The 13,312-nt window shown below is 37.0% G+C and overlaps 1 protein-coding gene across 2 annotated transcripts in view; it reads left to right on the top strand.

Annotated features, from left to right (window-relative positions):
• LOC149791885 (collagen alpha-1(XII) chain-like) overlaps positions 1-9,866 on the top strand; it is a 47,466-nt gene extending 37,600 nt beyond the window's left edge. The window contains exon 6 of one of the 2 annotated variants that reach the window (XM_089969286.1): positions 9,001-9,866. In XM_089969286.1, coding sequence (XP_089825412.1) covers positions 9,001-9,584 — 584 coding nt within the window. In that variant the 3' untranslated portion in view covers positions 9,585-9,866. The remainder of the gene's footprint in view (positions 1-9,000) is intronic. The other variant, XM_089969285.1, reaches the window with a different exon arrangement.
• Positions 9,867-13,312: the final 3,446 nt, after the last annotated feature.

Below are 13,312 nucleotides of genomic sequence, written 5' to 3'. Positions count from 1 at the left end.
GTGCCATCATTAACCAGGTGTCACTGGAGTTCAAAAACAAACAGCCCTTTTCAGGGCTACCCCAATCTCTAGAAAAGAAATGGTAATCCATTTGCCAATGCGTGAATGTAGAGTAGTGTGAATATAAACACTGACTCTTATGTGGTGTGAGTGTATGTGTTTGTAAGAGGTGACGTACGTTTGTGTGGATAGTAGATTATTGGGCTTTGTAAGTGATCACGTATGTTTGTGTGGATAGTAAATTTGGGGTTTGATTTTAATGCTTTGCGTGTGTGGATAGTAGATTTTGGGTTTGTTTATTGTTGCTTCACGTATGTGGATAGTAGATCATATGAAATGAGAAAAGTAGGGGATGTTTTCCTTCACGTCCGCACGTTTTAAGTGATGATCTAGGTAATATAACTTTTGGGCTTTAGGGGGATGTTTTCCATCACGTCCGCGCTTTTCGTATAAGAACCCACAGTATTCGTCTTTCAAACCATTCTACAGAGAATAAAAAAGAAGATGGCTTCAAACCAACTTGATAAAATGAAAACATTGCAAGACGTCCTGGACAATTTGGGTATGATGGAGCAAATGTTAGTTAGGCTAAACGAGGATCACTATTCTTATAGTCCCCATCGAGTGAAGATGGAGATCAACAATTTAAGAAAAGTAAAGGACATGATCAGTGCTCTGATGAAAGAAATAAAGAAGGAGGAGGATGAAGAGGAAAGGATAAGGATTAGAGAATGGAACGAAAAATTGAAAAAGAAGAAGAAAATGAGAAGAGGAAGAAAGAAGAGGAGGAGAAGCAGAAAGAAGAGAAAAAGAAGAAAAAGGAGGAAGAAAAGAAAGAAAAGAAGAGAAAAAGTGTAGGACAGAAAATAAGAAGCTGGTGGAAAAATAGAAGAAATTAGAAGAAGAAGAAGAAAACCAAAGGCCCTTTTCAGGGCCACTCCAATCTCTCGAAAAGAGATAGACTTTCAATTGCCTACCCCTTTTTTTATTTTTTTTTTTATTTTTTTAAAATAGGGTCCCGATCCTGTTCCGTTTTCCCTTGTCACTCAACAGTCCCAAACTCTATTCCCCATGTTCAATTCCCCTTGGCGCTCAACAGTCCCACGATTTATTCCCCATGTTAAATTCCCCTTGTCGCCAGGGTACAAACTTTTTTCTCTAATGTTAAATTTTCCATTGTCGCCAGGGTACAACCCCCCCTCCATTTTAACATTATAGTCCCATTGTCGCTAAAGTATCCCCAATAACTACTTTCAGAATAGACCACATTGTCTCTGTCGAAGTATACATGTCTGGCAAATGTTATAGCAGCTGATCATTTCCCCACAACGCTGCATGTCTTTCCTTGTTGTTTTTGGACTAGGCCGCAGATGACGTTATTGAAATAAGTGTTTACATTATCATTTATTCAAATGAAGAATTTATTGTTATGTGGTAATTGTCTGGAGTGAAAGTATGTCTGCCCAAATCGTAACGTGAGAGACTTTCTAAGAGGTGCTTCATTTGGTGTGAAGTCCAGTGCTGGCGTCAGCATTAGTAGAAGCTCCCAATCACATTGAAATCATCTTGTGTATGTATTTATTGTTGGTGAGTTATCTCATTTTGAATTTCAAATGAAAATAGATAGAATCTAACACAAGCATATTGCCTCTACGACTTCAGGGGCACACGCATAATTATTGTGTGTGTGTGTGTTGGTAGGCAAACATGTAGTGGTCAGTTATTATGTTTAATGGATGTAGGCCAAAACATTTTTAGAGGTGAAATCGGGGTTGGAGAGGCAAGTGCCCATATGTGCTGGCGCCCATGTACGATCTTACTCCAGCAAGTCCCAAATCCACATACAACGCAGGAATCCTTTTGCAAGCGTATCAATGGATATAATACATGATTATTCGTTACTGATGTAAAATATTTAGTCTATTTCAAATTACTACATTTCCCTCTTTTTGAGAAAATGATAAAATCATGTTATTATTTTGGTTCATCATGAAAATATTGAAATGTAGCCAACTTATCAAGAACAGAATCGAATGCGTTACATTAAAGCTTCAATGTTAAAAAAATTAATATCATAGCAACAGTATAACAAATTATGTAATACGACAATGATATTCCTTGATCTTCATTCGTTTTAAAGCCCCAATGCCGCCGTTACGTGCAAAACGTTGTATATGCCAGTCATCTGAATAATACTGAATCTTGAAAGATATTGGTCCTAAATATCGTTGTGTTGCATTAAAATCATATAATATCAACGTTTCAACACATTATGAGCCAAGTAATTTCTCCCTCGAACGGATAAACCCGGTCATTTTTCACATGTGTACGAATTATCTCTGATGTTGATCGACGACATCCGTGGGACAACCTATTTCATTCGAAAGCTGCAACTCAAGATTTGTTGACCTCACTGTTGTAAACATAAGAAGTATATTTCTTTAAAGGCATAACTTACGTACAGTGTTTTTTTAAAAAAAAATACATTTCCATGCGTATGTTTACTAATAAATATAAAAATCTTTAACAGCTGGGTTTGTCTTCCGACCAAGTTAGTCCTCCAAAGCAATCCAGCGCCCCAACTGGTCACCAATATTCAGTCTTATTTGTATCTAATGTACGCTTTTTATTCTCCTATCAACTTAAAAAAGAGCGGGTCTGTATCTCTTCATTACCTCTCAAATCCGTTTATGTCCCACGTTGGGATGTTGTTGTTTTTAGATTAGTCACTTACGGAATTTGTCGAATGTATCACATCAACGCTCTTGGAGTTCTCCCGAAAATAACGGAATTACGAACGATTTATGTCAGATAGCTTCATTATCAAAAAATATTTTCGTTCTAAACTTTAGTTAGATTGGAAGAATAGTGAAATTTATTAAATAAGGGCGGCATTGGTGATTTAATAAAGTATGCATTAATGTATTTAAACGACTATCCAAAACTATGCTACAGACGTCTGGACAACATAATTGTTCAAACAATATAATTTGCATATCCATTGCTTAGGCCATCCTTTAAATATAGTCTGTAGAAATGTTTTCCTTTGCTGATCGTTTTTGACAGAATTTTGTAGTGAACGCAGTCGTCGATCCGTTACAAACAACTGTTTTTTGTGGTATGTATATGAAAAAGCCAAGACTTTTCATCAAATCGGGGAATGTGTCTGGTAATGACTATCTTGACAAATAGTATTTTATAGGCAAATCCTTGCCGCTAACATGGTGTACTTCAATGTCGTACTTATGCACCAGTAACAGCATTCGCTGAAGGCGCGGCGGGCCTGTAGAAAGCGTTTATTCATCGTGGACTATATCAAGTTATGGTCAGAATGTACCCGTATGCGTCCATCGAAAGCTAATTGGTGAAAACTTCGCAGCCCAAAAATATAGCAGAAAGTCCTTTTTCAATCGGTGCGTAATGTATTTCTGTTTTGGTAAACTCTTAGATGCAAGCTCTATTGGTCGTCCATCTTCCATTATACATGCACCATGGTCAAGATTCGATGCGTCAGCCTCTAATGCCAACGGCGTTTCGGAATTCCTTTGACTGTGGCTCGTCCCAGAAAGGTCGATGTCCTTTTTCAAGTGCGATCGTAAAGAGCTTGTGACCCGAGCTAAATCTGGCGCGAAATTAGCCAGATAGTTAACCATCCTTATCAGGTTTCTAATTTGGCACGATAATCAGGAGCCTCTAATTTAGCAATGGCATCGACCTTACTTGGGTTGGATTTCAGGTCCGAAGCGCTAATGATATGACCGAAAAATATAGTTAATATTGTCAAGGAAAGAATATTCACGTGTGATCCAGCGTCTGTTTTGAAATCAGCTGGGGGGGGGGGGTCTAGGTAGGACCTATACACATCTAGGCAATAACGGCCTGGAAGTGAAGGAGATGAATGACTTACCGTATCAATGTAGAATTCATTATCATCATCTTCACCGCCACAGGTACCAAAATCCTATCTATTGTATGATAGTCTTTGCTTCTAATTTGTAATGTTATTAACCTTTTATTGATGACTTGCACACTTTAGCAAAATGTTGAAACTTGCCGATCTACAAATAAGTCCGTTGTCGAGTACTGGGTTTTGTCCTTGTGTACTCTATTGCCACTCTGACTTTATTTGCTGCTGACATTGTTCGAAATTATGCACTATTTGAATCGCCTTGTCCAGTGTCATCTTATCCCCTTCATTTGCAAGTGTTTCTCTGGCTCTCTGACTATTCTCTCTGACAATAGAACGATCACAGATCATATCGTCCTTGTCGCTGAAATTGCAGTCTCTTGCATGCAGACGAAGGCGCGTGACGAGTCAAATGATTAAGCGCTTTGAACCTTAGTACAAAGACAGTGTCTTACGAATATAGGATTCAGTTTAGACTGCACATGACCCTTAAACCTTCTAAGCTATGTCACCAGTTTCTTAGAATCTTCCTCGAAATTTCCACTCCATGTCTTTTAGACTTCACTTACTTTTTCGCCTCCCCAAAACAAAAGATACGACACCTTCTCCGACTGTTGCTTAACCTTCAGAGGTCAATTGAATATCAATTCCACTTGCAGTTGGAATTTTCCCCCTTTGCACAGAGATATTGGAAGCTTCCCATTCAATGGTTGGCGGTGGGAAGCCACTAAAATCCATTTTTGCAATTGTGATATTATATTGTAAAGGTAGCATACATCTGTTAAAATGATCGACTTTCTGAGGCCATGTATTGTTTATTAGTGGTTTATCTCATTTTGAATCTGGAATGCGAATAGATAGAATCTAATAAAAGTATGTTGTTTCAACGACTGTATTCCAACAAGTGCGAAATCCCCATACAGAACGAGAATCCATGTGCATGCGTATGAAGGTATACAGTACATGAATATTCATAGATGACGATGTGAATATATAATCTATTTGAATATTGCTACATACCGAAAAATATCTCTCAGTCCAAAAAATGTAATTCATTTCCATTACGTGTTTGGAGTTCAAAGCACCATATTCTAATAGTATTTGTTATAAATCCGTACATCCGCTTGAATATTTAGTCGGTTTTGTGCACATTTAAGAGAGAATGGACCCATTCGCTGTGCTCCTAGACTCTAATTCATTCGGCTTTTAGAGCATCACTATATTCCAGGGAATGTGTGCAGCAACGTACAGCAAATGGATATGCATAATTCGCAGTTTATTTTCAGTTTTCAATTGTAGACAAATACCATCTCATACTTAATGTACGATCTTGATCTGCTGAAAGAGCAACTTGACTTGCAAGCAAGAATTGGCTTTTCGTGGCTACCGCCAATGATGTTGACAATTCTGTAGAGGCTGTTCTAGCGACTATTTTAAGGGATGCACGTCTATTTATGTGTACTTCATCCCTATCGTAGTCTTTGAATCGCATTTAGCCTGTTTAATGATACTATATATTTGCACTCCATGTAACTGCGGTTGCCTTTGTTGAACGTGAAATTGGTAACTCCAGATGATGCACATCTCTCGAATAATGCACGTTTTGGAGAGAGAGAGAGAGAGAGAGAGAGTGTTCATCAATATCCACGACAAAAAAACGCGGTTATGCAATAAATAAGTGAAGCGAAGAGTCGGTATTTATTACATTACTCGACGCTGTTGTTAAACAACCAACACATAAGAAATAACTGATTGATTCTTAGCACAATGGTGACTGAAAAGAGCAGGAACAGATGGCAGACTATTCATGTTATAGGAGGATATTCGCCGTGCAGTTGTACTATAGCTGGACCGCTCATGGTGGCCTAGTGGTAAGAGCGTCCGCCTCGGATGCGGGAGGTCGTGGGTTCGATCCTCGACCGAGTCATACCAAAGACTTACAAAAATGGTACTAACAGCTCCCTCGCTTGGCGTTCAACATTATGAGGTTAGTGTTAGGACTGGTCGGCCTGGTGTCAGGATTATATGACTGGGTGGGACATCATGCTACATGTCTGCGGCATGAAGCCCCATTGCTAGACATCACTATAAAACTGTTACACTGCAGACATCATAGCGATATGACTGACAAATTGTTAAAGCTATGTTAAAAATCCAACACACACACACGCACACTGTATTGCAGCTAATTTTTAAACAGAACATAGCGTATGAACGAGCTATTTCTACTATTTGAATGCAGTGTTTTGTCTCAGCGTAGCACAAAATAAATGCTACTTGCAATCTGAATTGGGAGTTACGTGCTGAGCCCAAGATGTCAACGTCTGATCACGTGTAACAACGGTATCTGATTTTAGTTTATTTAATTTGATATTATTTGTGAGCTGATAGAGTCATTCAAGTCTGTTCTACATTCCCATATAATCATATGTCCGTTTCTTCGTGTTATTCTTGTGCTGGTCTTTGCTTTATTTTTAATAATTGTTTTTCTTTTCATGGATCTCAGTTTTTGCAAGCGAGCTCATCCTCTAAACTGGCTGTACCCTGAGATCAATTTACAAAATAAGATAAGCACATAATACTTCAGTACCTATCTTATTTGGTAAATTAATCTCAGGGAGGAGGTATATTACAGCCAAGGGGAAGCTGTGGTGGCTAGCCGAACTTATGACACAAGAATACAGGGTCGAATAATGCCAGGCGGGATCAACCACCGCGGTGTGTCCAAGGACAGGGTACTTCACTCAGATTAATCGAGTATGATATAACATCTCATGTACTGATTAGCCGTTAAACATCAACCATGGGCTGGATTTTCCATGCATCTGAAACCATTTACATAACTCGTACCTACACTAGTTACACTAGTTTCTGTACCTGGTGATAATTTTGAATTCAGCACATACTCAAGCTGGTCTTATTACAGCCTAGCGTGTTTTCCTAGTTCCTTATAGTTTACAGTAGGTTTTTTTTTTAAAAAGACTACTCGTGCAAACTCCTTTGTTTAAAAAATTATTAGAGTTGATTCCTTGCTGACGTTTTTGTAGGAACAGTGTTATCGATTGAAAGGGTAACTCCAGGCCTGGCCCTAGGATGTGCGAGGCCCAAGGCAGCAAACGACGAGCGCAGGGCCCCAAGCAAAAGAATTGCATTGCCTGAAAGCGCGGGGCCCAAGGCGGTTCCCTCGTTCACCTTGCCTAAGGGCCGGGCCTGGGTAATTCTCAACCAATCAAATGAATCAAACATTAAGTGGCAATATGAAGACATTTAGAACAATTTATATGTCTAATTTAGTACCATTTTAGCAACTATTTCACAAAGAAAACTTTTCAACTTGCCTTGCTTTGTTCTGAAACTCATGGCCTTGATTTGTGTGCTGCACGGGTGTATTTTCTATTACTGAACCTGCTAAAAACAAAATCACTGTGGTAGGACACAACGTATTAGTCCTGAAAATATTTTACCTTACTGTGACTGATTCTGTCCTTTTCTTCGTCGTAAGGTTAATTAGTCTATCAAAGTTTACATTAGTTACATTTATTACAAAATTCGAATAGTCTATCAAATTTGTGCAATAGGTATATTTATTAGATATTCGAATGTTCTATCAAAGTTTTGCATTAGTTACATTTATTACAAAATTCGAATGGTCTATCAAAATTGTTCATTAGTTACATTTATTAAAATATTCGAATAGTCTATCAAAATATTGCATTAGTTACATTTATTACAAAATTCGAATAGTCTATCAAACTTGTGCATTATGTATATTTATTAAATATTCGAATATTCTATCAAAGTTTTGCATTAGTTCCATTTATTACAAAATTCGAATGGTCTATCAAAATTATGCATTAGTTACATTTATTACAACATTCAAATACTCTATCAAACTTGTGCATTATGTACATTTATTAAAAGATTCGAATACTCTATCAAAAGTTTGCAGTAGTTTCATTTATTATAAAATTCGAATACTCTATCAAAAGTTGCATTAGTTACATTTATTACAAAATTCGAATGGTCTATCAAAATTATGCATTAGTTACATTTATTAAAAACTTCGAATAATCTATCAAAAGTTGCATTAGTTACATTTATTAAAAAATTCGAATAGTCCATCAAAAGTTGCTTTAGTTACATTTATTACAAAATTCGAATAGTCCATCAAAATTTGGCATTAGTTACATTTATTAAAACATTTGAATAATCAATCAAACGTTGCATTAGTTACATTTATCATAAAATTCGAATAGTCCATCAAAATTTTGCATTAGTTACATTTATTAAAATATTCGAATAGTCTTTCAAAATATTGCATTAGTTACATTTATTACAAAATTCGAATAGTCCATCAAAATTTGGCATTAGTTATATTTATTAAAACATTAGAATAATCTATCAAAAGTTGCATTAGTTACATTTATTACAAAATTCGAATACTCTATCAAAAGTTTGCATTAGTTACATTTATTAAAATATTCTAATAATATATTAAAAGTTACATTATTTATATTTATTACAAACTTCGAATAATCTATCAACAGTTGCATTAGTTAAATTTAATTAGAAATTCTAATAGTCTGTACAATTTTGCATTAGTACCGTTTACTTTTAAAAAAATCGATTATTCTATCAAAGTTTGTATAAGTTTCATGTGTTCTAAATTTAGTTTGCTACTGAAATCACCAATTTACTTTCTTTTAAAGTATTGTTGTGATAGGCCAAAGTCTGCGTCTAAAAAGGCTGAACCTTGATCCAAACCACGTGTGTTAGCAGCCAGTGTATATTGTGGTTTGAGTTTTAAACAGAATAGGTACGGTTTAGTGTAATTTTTAATTCGAATACATTTTTAACTATTCGTTTCAATATCGTCCATAAATCAATTTTAGCAGGATATCTGCATGTTAAATCGACACGTAAGACAATAATTGGTCAAACTTAGGTTAGTTAAAATTCAAGTGGACGAGATTCCTTGATTGAAGACTAATATTTAAGTTCAGAATAAAGTACTTCTGGCGAACTACAAGCAATATGCCGGAGAAAAGATTAACTGTGCGTTGAAAAGCAACTTTTTTTTCTTCTCCGGGCAGCATGCACAAAGGATGTTGTCTTTTTGGTGGATGACTCGAATAGAATGGGAAGCAGCAACTTCCAACTTGTGAAACAGTTCATACACGATTTAACGCAACATTTTCCTATCGATTCGGCAGAAACGCAAGTTGCCATGGTGGAATTTGACACAGATGCAAGGGTAGCGTGGTATCTTAACACATACAGATCCAAGTCAGACATACTTCGAGCCATTTCCAATCTGAATTACCACGGATTTGGAGCAGACCTTATTAGTGGCCTAGATCTCATCAGACACGATGTCCTTAATTCTAACGCACACCACGGTGTACATTCCGTGGGGGATAGGCCCAATGTACCCAACGTTCTCGTGGTTCTAACAGAAAGATCGGCATTTGACGGAGACCAAACGATTGTTCGCGAGAGCTCGATGCTGCATCAAATCGCTAACATCATTGTCATAAACGTTGGCAGGCCTCCTAATAGCCTTGACTCTGAGCTTGCCTCACGCCTTCCAAGCGATCCTCAACAAATGCTTTGGGTTGATACTATTGACAATCTCGCTAACCAGATACCGAAACTGCTAAACCTTATTTGTGGCTAATGTGTCAGCAGTATTATGAAAAAGTGACATGAAAATAATAAGACATTTAAAAGATAGAGTAGTCGCCAAGAGAGAAATAAAATATACTTTTTAGGATGATTATTTACGAATCCTGAACCATGGACTAGTGCGCAACTATGATTTTCGCGTCTTGGACATAGTACCGTAAACACCTGGAACTTTCTTCCATTAATTTTTCTTCGTGTATCAAGGATAAGCACTGTCATGGACGACACTATTATCGTCAGGTTTTACTTATTCATAAAATAGACAAAATTCGAATTGATTCTCACAATTTATTTTATTGTCTCTTTTTGACTATGGAATATAAAAAAAGATAACGTTGTTTTGCCTTCGTCATTCGCATTGTACGAGTTTCAAATTTCTCAGTTACACCTTTAATCTTAGTAGCTTTGACGTGCGTCAAAATGTTTGCTCACGCTTCGCTGATATATTTAGTAGTATATATAAATGCCGGTTCTAGCGCAAAATATATTTTATGTCCTGAACCGATTTTTCAGTTCTGTTCTAGCACATGATGGTGTCTAATCAACTTGTTTTTCTATTTTTGCTAAAACTGGCACCTCTGTCCTCCGGATCGATTACCACTGTGGTCACCTGATCTTATTAATATCAATCCGATATCGCTAAACAAATTGTCTTCAACATCAACTCGTATATCCTTAGGACCAAGCGCCAAAAAGTGGTGACATCATCGTCAAAAACACATCGTTTGTCATCATAGCAGGATAATCCAACTTTGTTGAGCGAGCATGTAAATATTTTAGGATGATTTCATCTGATTGTGTTCACAGAAGAATACTTATTGATTCCACCCAACGCTGTTAAATAATGGTCGTGCGTTATTAATTTCTAAACGACATTTTTTCTTTCCTTTGGCACGTTGTTTATCATTCCCACATCTTAATATAACTGAATATATTTTACTCCTCAATCAAACAAAATCCGCTGTTGGTACTGAGATGGTCTCATCTTTAAATTTTCCGATTACACTTTTGTTTGATCATCGTGAAATTTGCTCATTTTAGGATAATCAACAAATTCAAATTCGCGTACATGCCCTAGTAAATATTCTTGGTTTTGATCTCAAAGCATAATGTGATTTTATGTACCTGTAATGAAAATCATACATAAGCAATTTCGATAATTCCCTCACGTTAAATCCACAGTAAATCGATTTTCTCATTAACAGCTCGGTTTCCTTTCGGTGGATCGCCACAAAAGTTTCATCAAAGATTTTCATCCTTACAAACCTGGAATCCGTCACTAGTTTGTTTCTTCGTATCACATCGGTGACCAACTCGACATCCACTCGTTTTCTAATGTCCTCGTTGTCTTTTCAAACACCTAGTTGTTCATCAGCTTGAAAAAAGTCTTTTCGAAATTGCTGGTGACCAACGTCCTTTTGGACGTGTTCAAGTCAATAGAGGTTTCTAATAATTTGCGTTGATCAAATCTGAGCACACGGTGAATCTTCTCCAACTCAACTCCGAGCCCGATGCACGTCGAAGAGTTTTGTAATGGATCACGTTACGATTTTTTCCTATCAGATTAGACACTAATTTGGCCACGTTTCTACCAAATTATAATTTCGTACTGAGACTCAATGTTAGGGCTCATCATATCCTCGGTCACCACTAAACTTTCAGGATATACAAATCCATCTGAGAAAATATCCTGTTCCATCATCCCTACTGAGCATTTCCTCAGTAAATGTTTTCGGGTTCATCTAAGAAACATTTACAACTGGCATATATTTTGACATAACCCATACATAAATGTTACTGGTGCCAAAGTAGATGATGTGTTTAGATTCACGTTAGGCATCTTTATCAGGTAAATATTTCTTTTTCGATACCGAATGTCGATGAGTAAACAAAACAATAACCGCCTCTAATTCCCTTTTATCCACATAGTTAAACATGTCGACGTCTGTGAACAAATACAATGTGACACCGCTGATTTTAAGAGCAGCATCCCATAAGAGAGATTCGTAAATTTCGGGAGAGTCCTCCATCAGCTGGTTGATCCAATTAGCACTGAATAAACAATAATAAAAAAAACAACCGCACAACGGACAGGATGACAGGAGACCTTTACATAATCCAATATGCTATTAGCAGCTTGCGAGATCATTATTCGCGAATATAGAGCCAATCCTCACGAGAAGATTCGAAGACATCAAACAGGACGTTAACGTGGATGTGCTGCACAGCGGTTCAGATGCGATCGGGGCGAGTTAGTGAGACTCTCGGACGTCAAGTATATGGTGTTTAAACTGAATTGTTTCACGTCTGAACCGGCTAATCCTGGTTTGTCCTATTTCAAAAATTTTCACGCTAGGATATCTGGTGTAAACAATAAGAATATGGTCTGACATAAAATCACGATCGAGCTTTAACAGTTGTTAGTCGATCAAGTGAATCCGCAAGACGTTATCCCCATGCAGGATATGATCCCGTTGATGCTAACGTGCATGGGGGTACACCAAGAAGGTTTATAACGTCATGCCGAAATGTTTACTGCTAATTTTCTAAAATTCTTCACAGGAAAAGAGGCAAACATCAAGAATCAAAGTATCGACTTCTAAAATTAGTAGAGAGTACATCTAGGTGTCTAGTACGCAGCATAAACCACTGCTAGACGCTCTAGATAGGTTCACAGTAGTTTATAAATTTTGCAATGAACGTGCATCTGATGAACTATCAAAACAAACTGAGGATTTGTTAGGCACAATAATCAAAAGGGTTATCATATGAAATTGCATTTAGTATCACTTGACCAAAACTAATCAAACCCCTAACATTTGATAACGATCGTCATTTGGACAATCATAAATTGATGATGATTATATGAAAAAATGTCAGACAAAGGATGCTTACGGGGAAAGAAAAAAAAAAACAACAAAAAAAAAAAAAAAACAAAAAAAAACAAAGGATGCGAACGGCTCGCATCGAGAAACACCATTTTTCCCCAATATATTGGAATAAAATAGGTGGATGTGGACGCGATCATTCGATTGGGGTCATTAGAAGATCGTGTATAATCATCATGTATATGACGGAGATTGTGAGATACGCTATTGAAGTTTACTAGTTGTTGTTCTACGACACGTAATAGTACAGTGGAAACCTATGCTAAAGACGATAAACACGTGTTAAAAGAAAATTTCTGGCCTATACGACCATTTCCGACGATATTCCTTCATTTTTCCTTAATCTCCATCAGGCAGATTCAACAAGAACCATTTCGATACGCCATCAATGAATACTTTGCAGTGTTTAAATTCTTTAACGATCGGGAATCGATAAGGCTCTCTAAAATATTGTGGAGATTATATATCACGTTATCCACACATTACACACGAGGTGTCATGGACGCTATTGTCTAAATCGGCTATATCAAATGATGCAAATTCGGACGAAAAGACGATGATGATGTACACAAAAAAAGATCATGACTGTATGCACAAAGTGGTCTACCAAAACATTTTCGAGGAGATAAAAATTACGGGATAATGCGGATAAACGAAACGTTTTCCAGCAGACCGGGATAGAATACGAAGACGTGGAGACTATCGTGAGCGTGATGGCATTAAATGACATGACGCGTCGATCAAGTTGAACAGAAGGAAGACATGAAGGAGAAGCTGCTGTCAGAGAATTTGTTCCGACCAGACGAGAAGCACAAACAGATCGTTCGGCATA

This window comes from Sinohyriopsis cumingii, chromosome 9 (genome assembly GCF_028554795.1).
Source record: "Sinohyriopsis cumingii isolate HCF-2022 chromosome 9, ASM2855479v2, whole genome shotgun sequence".
Classification (NCBI taxonomy): domain Eukaryota; kingdom Metazoa; phylum Mollusca; class Bivalvia; order Unionida; family Unionidae; genus Sinohyriopsis; species Sinohyriopsis cumingii.
Note: the sequence above shows the minus strand (reverse complement) of the source record. Positions and strands in the feature narration are given on the sequence as shown.